Genomic DNA, 13835 nt, shown 5'->3' with positions numbered 1-13835 from the left:
TCATTCAAGGCATGGGCGCCGCCACCGGGGGGGACGGGGGGGACGCGTCCCCCCCCACTCTCAGAATGGAAGGGGGACGTCCCCCCCCCCAAACTCATTACGGAGCGAGCGAAGCGAGCGTAGTCTTTCGTAGATTAACGGAAATTTCGGAGTATGCCGTGGTCACGCTTTTGCTAGGCTTATATCTCAGCAACCACTTGACCGATTTACATGCGGTAATTTTTGTAGGGTAGCACTAGATTCATTCCTTCTAACGAGCATCGGACTATTCCCGATCCATGTGAGTGACCCCATATGCACGTGCCACGTGAAAAACGAAGAGGTGTCAGTTTTGTAACAATTTCAATATCTCGGCAACTACTGGACCGATTGCGCTGAAAGTTGGCATGTAGGTAGGGGTATACCCACTAGGCAATGCATATCCATGTGCTACAGTTGGGGTGCTGCTGCACGTGCGCACATGCAAGGGTCGATTCCAGATCTCGAGAACGGCTGAACCGATTGTGCTGAAATCTGATACATGGTTAGGGACCGGTTAGTAGGGTGCCGTGCAAAAGTCAGTTGGGACCCATTTTGCACGTGCGCACGTGTAGGGTGCCGCTTCCAGATCTCGAGAACGGCTAGGCCGATTGCGCTCAAATTTGGCACATCGTTAGGAACCGGTTAGAAGGGTGCAGTGCACAAGTTAGTTGGAGGTATCCCCTCGCAATTTCGCACGTGCAAGGCCCACCCCACCCTCTCGCTCGCTCCTTTGGTCGCCCCAAAAGGCGTTTTACTGGTTGTTATCCTACTCGAAATTTGATTAGGCCCTTCGGTCCAATGAGACCATTTCAGAGCCGCAAGTATGAAAGAATTAGTGGGAGACATTGGTCGGGGCAGCCACCCCAGTGAGCCACTTGGGATGAACCCGACCAATTGAACAGGCAGCCCAGCCCACTGGCACTCACTGCACCCGGCAAAGGACTATAGCTCCAGTGGAGCCATTCCCGCATGGGATAGAGTTGCCCGTCCAGCCCGGAGCAGAGGGTTGCGGCGTGGAGGAGAAGGATTTGACTGTCCCGAGGATGGAAGAGATGGAACGGCCGGTGCCGAATCTGAGAGGGTCCAGGAGGTTTAGATACTCAGTATATGGGGTGTGGGCCTACATGCATTGGTCTGACCCCTGCCACCTCGGCCAACAAAATCTCCAGCTCTTATCCGACCTGTCATCGCGGAACTGCCGATTTTTGATATCGTGATCAACGTGTGTCGTATAACACGACTGGCCGAACACGGGCCTAATATATTTCGTCTAACCAGTAACCAGCCAAGAACATGACTTTACACCAATCCGACCTCGAAGTCAAAATCCGAACATTTTCGAAGACTTCAACTCCAACTCTGGCCAAAACTGGCCAAAACAGTCAACTCCGACTGATTCCGGCTCCGACCCCACACTTCTGCAGTCACGCTACACTAAATTTCCAGCTTCTAAGAAATAAGCTATCCGGTTGACAGGACCACAAAACTTTGAGGCGACTTGACTACTTGACTTGGTTTTCCTGACCTAAGGTTTTCTGGTATCAAGCTTGTTACATTACACGGGCTGCAAAATTGGTATTTTGGAGCAGTTTTGCCTAATGTTTTATTTTGCCAATTTTCGCGGCGCTTCGCGCCGATTCGTTCACAAACCAAAAAGAGAGCTTTATGACTATACAACGCCCCCTCCCCCACGCGGGTATGCAATATGCATTACCTATGCAATATGCATTATCGATCATATTAGTGGCATACAACAGCAATTATACCGTGATAGAACACGAGGCTTTGCCGTGTCAAACTGAATCGGACATCAGATGTGTATATAGGTAGGTACTCGGTGGGAACTGGGAATGCGGTCTATAGCCATTACTTTAACCCGCGCCCGGCTGGGGGTCCTGGATTTCCACGCCCTGCTGGGGGGTTTGAACACCCCCGTCCCCCCTTTCTAACTCGGCTCCTGGGCCACGTAGCGATACGCGGAAGGCGGCGTTCGAAAGAGCGTCAAAAATAATGAGGAAATCACTTCGGTCAATTTTTTGCTCAGGTCAAAGGTCAGGTCACCAGAGGTCATTAAAGGCAAAATTTCGCCGATTTCCAGGTCGAATATCGACAATTTCCAAGAAGCCAACGCATAACTCGGGAACCAATAGAGCTAAAGCGCCGCGGAAAAGCGCATTCGATAGCCCTATTAACGCCCTTTCTGAGTAATTCTCTCAGATTTGACCTAACGTCAACGGTTTTGCCTGCAGGGGGCAAAAACTGCAAAAATAGCCGATTTTTTCGGAAACAGTTTTTCTGCAATAACTTTTGATCCAAGCCTTGTACGAGCTTACTTTTACCGGCATCGTGTTCCTCTCGTCAAGACGCATCGAATGAACTATAATGTGACCTTGAAAGGTCAACTTGAAAATTTGACCTCAGGTCAAGGTCATGACCTGACCGGAAAGGGTCATGTTGCAGATCAGTCGATCCGTGTCGTCGAGCTGAACACATCTAAGGCGTTTTCATCGCTCTAGCATGCCTCTATCAAAAGTTATTTGCGAAAAACTGTTAGATACCATTCGTGACCTAAGATGACCTCAGGGCATAAACAGGGGGTCACGGACACCATTTTCATGTTCAGTGTGTCTAAACGACTTGTAATTCAGTGTTTGGGAGTGCTTATAATGTCTTTCGTCCAAAAGAGGTGCATTTCAATTTTCTCCCATTGACTTATAATGGGGAGGTCGCAAAATTGACCTGACCTTAGGTCATCAATATAAAAATTCTGAGATATACATTTTGTACATGCTATTGCTCTTAGCAATCGCTGAAAGTTTCAAAGGGATCGGTCACTCGGTGTAGCTATGACAGACATTAAAACTTTTTATGAGGTGAGGTCACTTCAAGTTACCTGGTGACCTGACCTTGAATGACCTTGGTCTGAAATTTTCACAACATGTGTAGAATTGATGTATGCTAAGGTATACCAAAAACGGCGGCGCTCCGCGCCGCCGTTTTTGAGATATTCGCGAAAAACCCAGCAGGGCGCGGGTTAAGGAAATACCTAAACATGGGTGTCCATTTACGCCAAGTCGGGGGTGCCCGAGCTCTCCAAATTCCCCGCCGGCTCGGCCGGCTTGGCTTTGGAGCCTCAACAGACCGCGCGGGTCAAGGTCACCGCTAGGGCGGCGGCGGATTTGCTGCGCCCGGGCACCCCCAACTCGGTAGAAATCGACACCTATGTACCTAAACTACTTTCCTCAAACCAGTTGTTTTGCCACAGTTTTATGAGTTTTTAAACTTAAAATGGTGAGGAAATAATGCATATTTTCAAAAGGATTTTAAATTTATTTTTACATCACTATTTTCCATCTTTCGTAGAGGCTACTTACCTATATTGCAGCGGAAGCCATGATTACGCGTTGACCAAGCATAGTACGTAGTTCAAACCAGCTGAATGCTGATTGGCTAGCATTTTTCCGTAAGGGAATGGATTCCTCGGTAAGAGAATGACAAAGTGTAGGTAATCTATGGGAATGACTTCAGTCTTCAAACCTAAAATCGATACCGATATATTTGGCTAGGGTGATCGTTGGGCCAAAAGCTCCTGATTTGTTCTCGTCTCAGCTCAAGCTACAAAACTGTTACTTCAGTTCAAAACCCTATGTTAAAAGTGGCATATTTGCTTTAAACGTTGAATGCATCCGACCGAAAAAGCCACGGTAAGAATGACTACTTTTGGGTTTTCAGTCGGTCAGTCCGTCCCCCCCAGTCAAAAATCCGTGGCGGCGCCCCTGATTCAAGGCTTTATTTGGGTAATTTTGTCGCCCGACAGATGAGCGGCAAAAGGTCATGTCAGGCACGTTGCCGGTGACCCAATGGTTTGTTATGCACGAATGATGCCAGGCAAGCTACCAAGTCCTAAGACCTCAAGGAACAGTCAAAGTATGGTCTTATGTTTACTTTCGTGATGAAAATGTCTGTGGTAAATCGTCCTGCTGGAAGATACATCGAGCTTTTGCAAGACACCTTTTTCAAGACAGAAACCAGTCAGAATATGCAATATTTTCAATGACTTTTACAGTTTGTGTTCAGTAACTTGCTCTCCGAGATAATTTCTCCGGTAAAGAAAAGCCAGGGGCGTCCAAGTGGGACATAACATGATCTAGAAGACGGGGACGCTGCCCCAGAAGTGTTTCTGCGAGGTATCCGGGTAAATGGAGCCGCAGCAGCCTGTTCCGGTAAGCGAATGGCGGCTCGGACTCGGTCGCAGAGACGAGAGTGGACTCTTTCGCAGCAGGGAAATGCTGAGGGCTCTAATGTGAACGATTTGTGTGTTAATGATATAACAATGTCTTCATTGGCGTTAGGTTTGCCTAAATTTGATGGGGATGGTTCGCTAAATGGGTTCGTTGAGGATTTCACGATTTATGCTTCCCTTCAGGGATGGGATGACGCGAAAAAGCGAACGATTGTACCCCTGTGTTTAATCGGCATTGCCAGAGACGCATATGACGCTATTCCAGAGGGCCGCAAGGAAACATTTGATTATGTCGTATCGGGGCTCAGGAAAAGTTTTAGTGTCCCCAGCTCGCTAGAAAAGCATCTCACGCTTCAAAAGCTAACTTATGATCCTAGCGAATCACTTGACAACTTTGTCATTCGTTTCAAGAAACAGATGGCTGGTGCTTACCCAGGCCAGGTCTCTGACACGATCTTGCTGAATTACTTTTTGTCAGCCCTTCCCACCGTCTATCGTAGCGCTGTCATTGCTGCGGGGATCACTAGCTTTGAGGATGCGGTAGGAAAAGTACGCAATATCAGGAGTGCCGCTTCGGCAGCTGGTGATATTGGCGCCTCCGTGCGACAGCTCGATCGCTCTGACTCTGATTTGATCCAGCAGCTCCAACGGAGGGTGAGCGAACTGGAGAGTCAGCTGGCTGCGTCATCTCTCGGGATGTCGGCCGGCACGGTGACATCGGCTCCGGGTCAAAGGTCAGCTCGAGCCAGGTCAGATCCTCGCCCGCCATCTGATCGCCGGACAGACAGCCCCAGAGTCTGTTGGACTTGCGGTGAGTCAGGCCATGTAAAACGGACATGTCCCAGTCGGAACGATAGCTGCTCACTGTGCGGTAAAAAGGGACGTAGGCAGTCGATGTGCCGGGAGCGCGGTCAGGGAAACTAGCAGAGGCTCCGGGAGATTCCGGAGCCACAGCCAGCAAACATGTTCCCCTAAGTCCGTCTATGACCTTTACGGCTCGTGTCGCGGGGGCAGAATGTTCGTGTTTGCTTGATACGGGGTCGAGTTTAAATGTTATATCTAAAGCTGCCTTAGATATGTTGCCCCGCGCACCACGCATTCAGCCCACGGCGACCGTAGCCCGCACAGCATCGCAAGAAGCTCTTCCACTGCTAGGACGTGTAGTTTTATGCTTTGAAATAGCAAACTTGCAGTACACGGTACCGTGCTATGTTTCTGATAAGATTGATGTTCCCGTTCTGCTGGGTCTAGAATTTTTGCGCGTGTGTCCGTGTGTCATTGACATGAAACGGCGCTGTCTTATCTTGGCGCCCGCTGAGTCGGTGAGATCGATTTCGGTTGAAGCAGTCTCAGTAGGGAAAGTCGTGAACGCAAAAGACATTTCAGTACCGCCGGGTGCTGAGCTCATTTTACATGGATTTTTGCCCAACTGTGATTACAGGGGACCCGCAATGGTAGAGCCAATCCTGGAGATCGAGAATTTAGAAATTGTTAGTGCTTTAGTGAATGTTTCAAGCGATTCGGTTCCAGTTGCCGTCCGAAATATCAGTTCTGAGCCGATTTCAGTTCCGAGACGCTCTGAGTTGGCTCAGTTGGAAGTTGGGTTTGTCGAGGAGTCCGATGTGGAACAGCGGTGTCAGCTAGCCACAGGACCACAGGACAAACCGTCCGATTTCAAGGAGGAAGTAACTCTAGAGGGCAGTAATATATCTCGGGAGCAAAAAGAGCGATTTTGGGACGTATTGGGGCGGTACGAGTCGATGTTTGACGGTCATTTGGGACATTCTGAACTGGTAACCCACTCTATTGACACCGGCTCCTGCGCTCCCATTCGTCAGGCTCCACGTCGCATTCCTCCACATCTCAGGGAGGAAGTCAAAGGTGCTCTCGATGAACTGGTAACCCAGGGAGTCCTAGAGGAATCGGAAGGGACATGGGCGTCTCCCATCTGTCTAGTGAGGCGTCGGAACGGGAAGTTACGCATCTGTGCTGATTTCCGACGGTTGAATGCTGAGACTACTGTTCCAGCGTACGATATCCCCAGGATAGACGACACGTTAGAGGCTTTAGCGGGGAGCTCTCTTTTCATAGTCCTCGACTTTAATTCGGCGTTCTATCAGGTGTCTGTCGATCCCAAAGATCGTGACAAGACTACTATTGTGACGCCATTCGGGTCGTACCGCCACCGGCGTATGCCCATGGGTCTGTCCGGGTCGCCAGCCACGTGCGCCTGATTGTTGGACATTGTTTTGGCTGATCTCTCACCCAAAGTTGTTCTGAGCTATTTTGATGACGTCATTCTACATGGTCGTTCATTCGATGAGCTATTAACCAATCTAGATATCGTTCTGGGTCGACTGAATGACGCAGGTCTGACACTGAATTTGAAAAAGTGTCTCTGGTTCCAGCCCAGTGTGACCTTCCTAGGTCATGTGGTGTCAGAGGACGGTCTGAGGGCCGATGCCGTCAAAGTCGAGAAAGTTCGACAGTGGCCCGTGCCTAAAACTGCTAAGCAGCTGGCACGTTTTCTGGGCCTCGCTGCCTATTTCCGGAAATATATATCAGGGTTCGCTTCCCTAGCAGCCCCTCTTTTCCGTCTGACAAACAAAGACGTACGATTCATTTGGAGCAATGATGCTCAGGCAGCGTTTGACCGGCTAAAGGACGCGCTGTGCAGCGCACCAGTTCTCGCCTTGCCCCGTTTCGACAAGGATGCAGGGGAGTTCATTTTAGAGTGTGACGCTTCAGATGACGCGGTAGGAGCCGTGCTACTGGAACGACAGGATGGAAAGGAGCGACTCATAGCCTATGGTAGCAGACGAATGTCAAAAAGCGAGAAAAATTACGGTGTCACTAAAAAGGAGCTGTTAAGTGTTGTTGTCTTTGTGCGATTGTTCCATCCATATTTGGTTGGAAAACGTTTTTCGCTACGGAGTGATCATGCGTCCCTACAGTGGCTGATGCAATTCAAAAACCCTTCAGGGATGCTGGCGCGCTGGTTAGAGACACTCAGTCAGTATTCATTTAGCATTGCTTACAAACCGGGGAAGGAGAATACTGCAGCAGACGCCCTTAGCCGCCGACCCGAGCCGACAGCTGACGTCGCGACACAGACCGAAGAGGATCAGTGTCGCCGCATGATTCACTGTCTCGACTGGTCTTTGAGTTTCATTAAGAATGAACAGCAAAGCGACGCGGCGATAGCGGAGATTACCGACCACCTCTCGCGGGGACAGAAGCCGCATAAGAAAGCGTTAAAGCACAGCGTGCCCTACCTTTCGCACTGGGCCAAATTGCGGTTACTGGGCGGCGTTTTGTACCGGGTTTATCGCAGGCGTCCCTCAGATGAGAATCAGTTGCAGGTGGTGGTACCACAGACACTGGTACGGGAGGTGCTCAGCTCGATGCACGGTGGCCCGTCAGGTGGCCATTTTGCAGCTGATAAATTGACCGCACAAATCAGAGCTCGGATGTGGTGGCCATCCGTTCGGCGGGATGCGCAGGAGTTCTGCGATCAATGCGAGCGGTGCGAGGCGAGAAACCCTCCAGTCCCTGCACCGAGAGCTTCGTTAGGCCAGTTGTCCGCATCCCAACCAATGGAGGTGGTGGGAATGGATATTCTCTCGGGGCTGCCGTGCACTACAAACGGCAATAAACATCTTTTAGTCGTTGTTGACCACTTCTCTCGGTGGTGTGAGGTGTATAGTCGACTACACAATGATGTTCCACTTCTCAGAAGCTATCAGTTGACCGGATTGCTAAGTTGTACCGTTTATCACGCAATTAAGCGTGTCGATTGTGAGCATTGGGACAAAGCTATAATTTGTGAACTCAGCCCGTGTGATGCGGCACAGCCTACCACTCCAGGCAAATAATTGCCTGTGAAAAGTGGAACATCATTCTGTAGTCGACTATACCCTCTGCGCGATCTCACGGCACTCAGTGTAGCTAGGGTGCTGGTGAATGATTTCATTAGCAGATTCGGGTTACCCTCGCGAATTCACTCTGACAAAGGAGGTTCTTTCGTGGGCGACGTTTTAACTAAAACATGCGATATGTTGGGAATAGAACGGTCAACGATCAGCAGTTGTCACCCAATGGGCAACGGAGTAGTGGAACGGGTCAACAGAACCATTTTGGCGATGTTGTCAAAGTATCTGGAGACGAGTGACCATGACAAGTGGGATGAGCATTTGCCCCTTCTGATGCTGGCTGGGATATCGGTCACAGGTCCACCGTTCACTAGGTTTTTCCCCACATGAATTGATGTTCGGGAGAAGTGTCAGGCTCCCAGGGGAAATCAGCTTGGACAGCCCTATACGGAATCGGTCTAAAACGGTGATCGAATACTTTGAGAATTTGCAAGCCAGTCTCAAGAAAATGCACACCGAGGCGCTGCAGTCGTTCAACTCGAGTCACACCAAAAATAAGGCCATTTATGAGACGAAACTGAACCAGTTTACTTATGAGCCGGGAGACAGAGTTCTGCTCCACCGAGGAGTAGTATACCGCGAGGGCAGTACTATAAGTTTATCCGGCCATACAAACCCGCTATCATTAAGGCCAAAGTGAGCGACATGAATTATCGGGTGCAGCTAGAGGGCTCACGAAGGACAATCATAGTGCACCACAACCGGCTAAGTCCAACAGCTAGGACCCGGCGTCGCACACCCCAGACAGCGAGCGAGAGAGCTGTGGTAAGGGATAGGAGCGTTTCGGTAAGCACTGACAATCAGATGTTGATTGTTGAGCGCTACCCATCCAGAGCCCAGCGACCCCGTTGGCGGACCGTGTACCGGCAGCACTGCGGGTGCACCTGGGACGAGTCAGGCCACGGTAAGTGACTCGGGGAACGAGGTCGAGTCCGAGGATCAGACGGCGGCTGAGACTGATGACCGGTCCTCAGGATCTGAGCGGGACCCGAGTACGTCAGTTGGTTCGCAGGTAATTGGAGCCCAACAGGTTAAAAGGTCGCCGTTGCCCGTGCCGACACCCCGGAGATCGACGCGCCAGCGACATCCTCCAGACTGCTTCAACCCAATGTGAGTTTGTAGCCGAGTCGTTTGACACATATGTGTATTATGTACATAGTTTTCTTGTGTGAGCGCCATTAACCCTCGCCCGTAAACGGCGATCTGCCACCTTCGCCCATGCAGGGGGGGGGGGGTTGGTGCGACCCCCCCTTGGCGTTTGAAAACGGAGCGTCGTAGAGCTTAGCGAAAAAGACCAACGGATTGCTCTCGCCGAGATCTCGCGATTGGTGGTATATTTTGTGGTCCTAGGTCAACATTTGACCTACTTTTGACCGGTCAAAGGTCAAATTTTCGGAAAAAATAGACTTTTTCAACTTTCCGCGGCGATTGCGGCAAAACGGTGGGAGATATCGACTTGAAACCTTCACTATCGTGTTCCTTGATCAATTCTCTAACGTTTGGTATGTATTTCGTTTCCCTAGCTCTAAAAATGGCGCGTTGGGAGCGCCGGAAGTCGGCAAGGTCACAGTCGGCGGCAGAAATTCGAAAAATCAAAATTTAAATTTTTGAAATCTGATTGTATTTTTTGATTTGGGAGGTCCATTTGCTCCCTATAGAAGCTAATATTGCTGCATATTCCCATTGAGGTGACAAGAATTAGCAAAATAGTGGTTCGGGCGCTTTTCAAAAATAGTACCGGACGCTGTTCCTCTTGTGACGTCATAGCTCCGTGACCTGACCTGACCCGGTCAAGTTTCTTATACCATATGATAGCCAATACTTGCCCCAACATGCATGGGAAGTTTCATCACGATCCATCAACCGATGTCCGTACCACCGGCAGGAAACCTCGGGCGTTGGCACTCAGTTTGTGAAAATCCCGCCGGAGGCTGTTCCCTTTGTGACGTCATAACTCCGTGACCTGACATGACCCGGTCAATTTTTTTTTATCAAAAGATGCGCAAGGTTTGCCCCATAAGGTACCCAAAATTTGGCGGCGCGCAGCGCCGCCGTTTTTGCACTATTTCCGAAAAGCCTCAGGGGGGGGGGGGTTGCACCAACTCCCCCCCTACATGGGCGAGGGTTAAGCTGGCACGGAGTCACAGCGGCAATAAATCATGATTCCTGTTAACTCGTAAGCACCCCGACTGGTTGGAGTCATGCGCAGCCAATGCCGATTAAGAGGGATCCCATATCGGTAGCGAGCCAATCAAAAGGGTGTTCGAGGGGTGTGATCATGTGCTATGAACTGCTTGTGTATGCCACTTGTGTATTTTCTGTCGCGTATGTTAATAATGTATCGCGTCCGCCGCTCGTACGCCAGAGCTGTGCAATATGCTCTGCACAATGGATCGTTTTCGTTCGCGAGCTGTGCGCTAACGAGCAGTGTGTTACATGCTAAATTAATCGTGCTTGTGTGCGTATGAGGCCTTTGCGAGGCATGCCCGTCTCTTCAAGCACGAGCCCAGGTCTTGATTTGGCGATGGGGGGATGTAGGTGGATTGTGGATCCACCTCGGGAGAGGTGCCTCGAGGCCAGTTGCATGCAATTGCAACTGAGCATCCTTCATAATCCGTGATCCCGGTATGGCGGGAAACCTTAGCCAATCGGAGTGCCCAGATTGGTTGTCATGCCAACGGTTGCTTGGTAACGACTCAGAGTAGTGAGTCGGGGGGTAGAGCTTGAGAGGGCTGAGGACAGAGTGATGGGATGTGTTTTTGTGCAGCAACGTACAATATAAAATGAACGGACGAACATGAATGAGAGCAAAGATGACTAAGACGCCCTTGAATAACTTGGGGTCAAATTCGGTCAGGAACGTGAACCGCGAAGCATGACAAGCTTACACATATACGTTGTTTGCTAATTGTATTAATATTTGATAAATGCGATAATAACGCTATCTTAACGCTTTCTTTTCTTGCCTACCGTTTCTTTTCTTGCCTCCGTTTCTGCTGAATAAACTGATGAATCCCCAACTGCTCAGCCTGTTTAACTGTGGTAGTCTGAGCTGCACCTAACGATTCGTCTTAATCATGTCGCTTGGTTAACATTTCGCAGCCGGCAACGCCCGAGTTGTTTCCAGTTACCAAACAGGTAATCCCATAACGTTTAGAGCAATGCAGTTCGAACTTCGATATTCCGGATGTTCCAGCACTAAGCACTCATTTGATTCTCGAGCACTGCGCTCACGCGCGGTCAGTTCTTTCCGTAAACAGGAACAAGAAGCCATCTCTGAAGACCACAGCCCGTCCACAAGGGCGGAGCCGTCGGACCGCGCCCACGCGCAGGGTGGGACGCGGACAGCGAGCTCCGTCCCGGCCCGGCCCGGCCGTCACGTGCCGAACCGTTACCGCGGCGTCACGCCCAGTGACGGCCCCACGTCACGGCCGGTACTAGCCACACATCACGCCATCCCTTCCGGTCGAGAGCTGCCCCGGGGTGCACGCAGAGCTAAATAAACGAGCAGTGAGGGACAGTGAAGCTTTCGACTTGGCCAGTCTTAACTATCGGGGGAGAGCTTTTTGCAGCATGCTTACTATCGAAATTCGCATGCGGTTGACAAAAACGCATCGTGATTTGAGGCGACTTTCATTCAGATAAGAGCACGAGCTATTCAAAACAACAAGATCGACCTGAAAAACAAACGGTCAAGGCCCTAAAACAAACGGTGTTCAGAATGAACGTTTCTGAATTTGCGGATTACAGTAACATGTTAACAAAAAAGAAGAGATATACTTCATTAGCAATCATATTCACTCATATTCTCACCAACACAGCACTAATCGGCAATGGCTGTATGGGAAGCTGATTGCTGTCTGTTCTTTTCTTTGCGTTTGACAGTGATAAATGCAAACGCATAAAATAAGCAATACACAAAGTCTTATAAAGAAAATCGAGCACGATACACAAGGCTAGCACAAGATGACGATACTTCTTACATGCTGCGTGATACAGCCCACAGTTCCACACAGTCAGTCCTCAAAACTGAATAAACCCCCTCCCAAGAGTAAACAGAGTCCCGCCGGCTCCAGTGACAATATGTAACATCCCCATTTCAGCCCTCACCATTATTCAGCGCCGGGAAGAGGCTGGGGAACCAGTACTCGACCTCTCCGCCGGTCTGCTCGTCCACCCAGGCGAGTTCGTCCTGCACCAGCTGGTCGAGCGCGCGCTCGGCCCGCGCCGGCGTCCAGCCAAGCTCGGAGGCCGTCACGTGGCCGCCCTGCGCCTGCGCGCGCTCCAGCACGGTCGTCTGGTCGCCGCTCAGCTCTCCCGGCACCGACTGCACCAGGTGCCGGTCGCCGGCGAGGCGCACCACCTGGAACCCTGTGCCGAGCACCTTCAGCTTACCGATGGCGCGCAGCAGGTCGTCCTGACTGAGCTCGGGCTGACCGGGCCCGGCGGCGCGTGCCAGTCGCCGCCGCAGCTCGTCCAGTGGCATGAGGCCGCCGGTGCGCGGCGCCGCCGCCAGGCAGGCCTCCACCACGCGCACGGCCAGCTCGTAGTAGTAGTCGCCGACGCCGAGCAGCTCCGACCAGAAGCCCTTGCCCGAGGCGAGCGGGTCGACGCCGATGGCGGCGCACATCTCCTGGAACTGGCGCCGGAAGGTGGCGTCGCGCCGGATGTCGTTCCGGTGCCGGGTGGCGAACTCCTGCAGACGGGCGCGGAACGTCTCCAGCTGCCGGCTCAACTCCTCCACCTGACCTTCCTCCAGCTCAGCCCGCTTCGCCTGGTACTTCTCCTGGGTGACGCGGTGCTTCTGGATGGCACCCACGCCCGCACGCCGCCGCATCGTGGTGAAGTTGTGCTGTCAAAGACGAAACTTGGTCAGATCACTTTCTGTAAGCATTTGATTGGTTGCAGATTATTACAATAAATAGGCTGCTAAGAATAAAAAGAGGTGATGTTTAATAATTGTTCAACAATTGTATTTTGGCATGGGTGTTTGTCTATACAAGTGTGGTTAGTAAGTAAATGATTACATTATTTTTATTGTATGTACGTTATGGGCAAGCATTAACAAAAAAAAAAAAAATACGAGCATTGTGCAAACCGAAAACCCTCTCATTTTAATTTGGCATGACATCAGAAGCATTCTTCATTTTCAATTGAACATTTGATTACCTAAATAATTATGACGAATACTTACCTACCTGCTGACAGAGTGCACTGTGCAAGATCAAGATCAAGATGAAGATGAAAATAAACAATTTCTCATAAAGAGATGCTGGGAAATTCAACCTTCTTTACCTACCTACTTGCTCTGTATGAAACAGAACAATAAAAAAGCAATTCACTCTCGATACAAAACAGGGCCTAGGAGCCACAAATCTGTTTTAGCCTAAGCAATCATAAAATCCAAACACCAACCGTTCGGCAGGCAATACCAAGGCCGGCAATACAATACCATAAATGCAATACACTGGAGTTGTGGTGGGATTGCGCACTTATTTCGAGTAGTGACGCAGATTTGTGTTCAATTTGGAGTATTTTCACTACATTTTCTGTATGAGCAGGAATATCAACAAATTGACATGCAGTATTTGCTAACATTCGCCTGTACTATTAACATGAACAATTTACTAAACATAAGG

The 13835-nt window shown here is 50.3% G+C and overlaps 1 protein-coding gene across 2 annotated transcripts; it reads right to left on the bottom strand.

The window, feature by feature from the left end:
- Window positions 1-11813: 11813 nt before the first annotated feature.
- LOC122383139 (vacuolar-sorting protein SNF8-like) lies at window positions 11814-13665 on the bottom strand. 2 transcript variants are annotated; one of them, XM_043369295.1, is made up of 2 exons: window positions 13391-13665; window positions 11814-13048 (listed from the first exon to the last, which is right to left on the bottom strand). In XM_043369295.1, exon 2 carries the CDS (start codon window positions 13031-13033, stop codon window positions 12296-12298), a length of 738 nt encoding a protein of 245 aa, XP_043225230.1. In that variant the 5' UTR covers window positions 13034-13048; window positions 13391-13665; the 3' UTR covers window positions 11814-12295. The 2 variants fall into 2 exon arrangements, with proteins under 2 accessions (XP_043225230.1, XP_043225231.1); XM_043369296.1 differs by having other exon boundaries at window positions 13395-13665.
- Window positions 13666-13835: the final 170 nt, after the last annotated feature.

Source organism: Amphibalanus amphitrite, unplaced genomic scaffold (genome assembly GCF_019059575.1).
Source record: "Amphibalanus amphitrite isolate SeventyFive unplaced genomic scaffold, NRLGWU_Aamphi_draft 000156F_arrow, whole genome shotgun sequence".
NCBI lineage: Eukaryota > Metazoa > Arthropoda > Thecostraca > Balanomorpha > Balanidae > Amphibalanus > Amphibalanus amphitrite.
This window is presented reverse-complemented; position numbering and strand designations above follow the sequence as displayed.

Coding starts and splice junctions, on each gene's coding strand:
- LOC122383139 (XM_043369295.1), bottom strand. CDS start 13,033: ATGCGGCGGCGTGCGGGCGTGGGTGCCATCCAGAAGCACCGCGTCACC.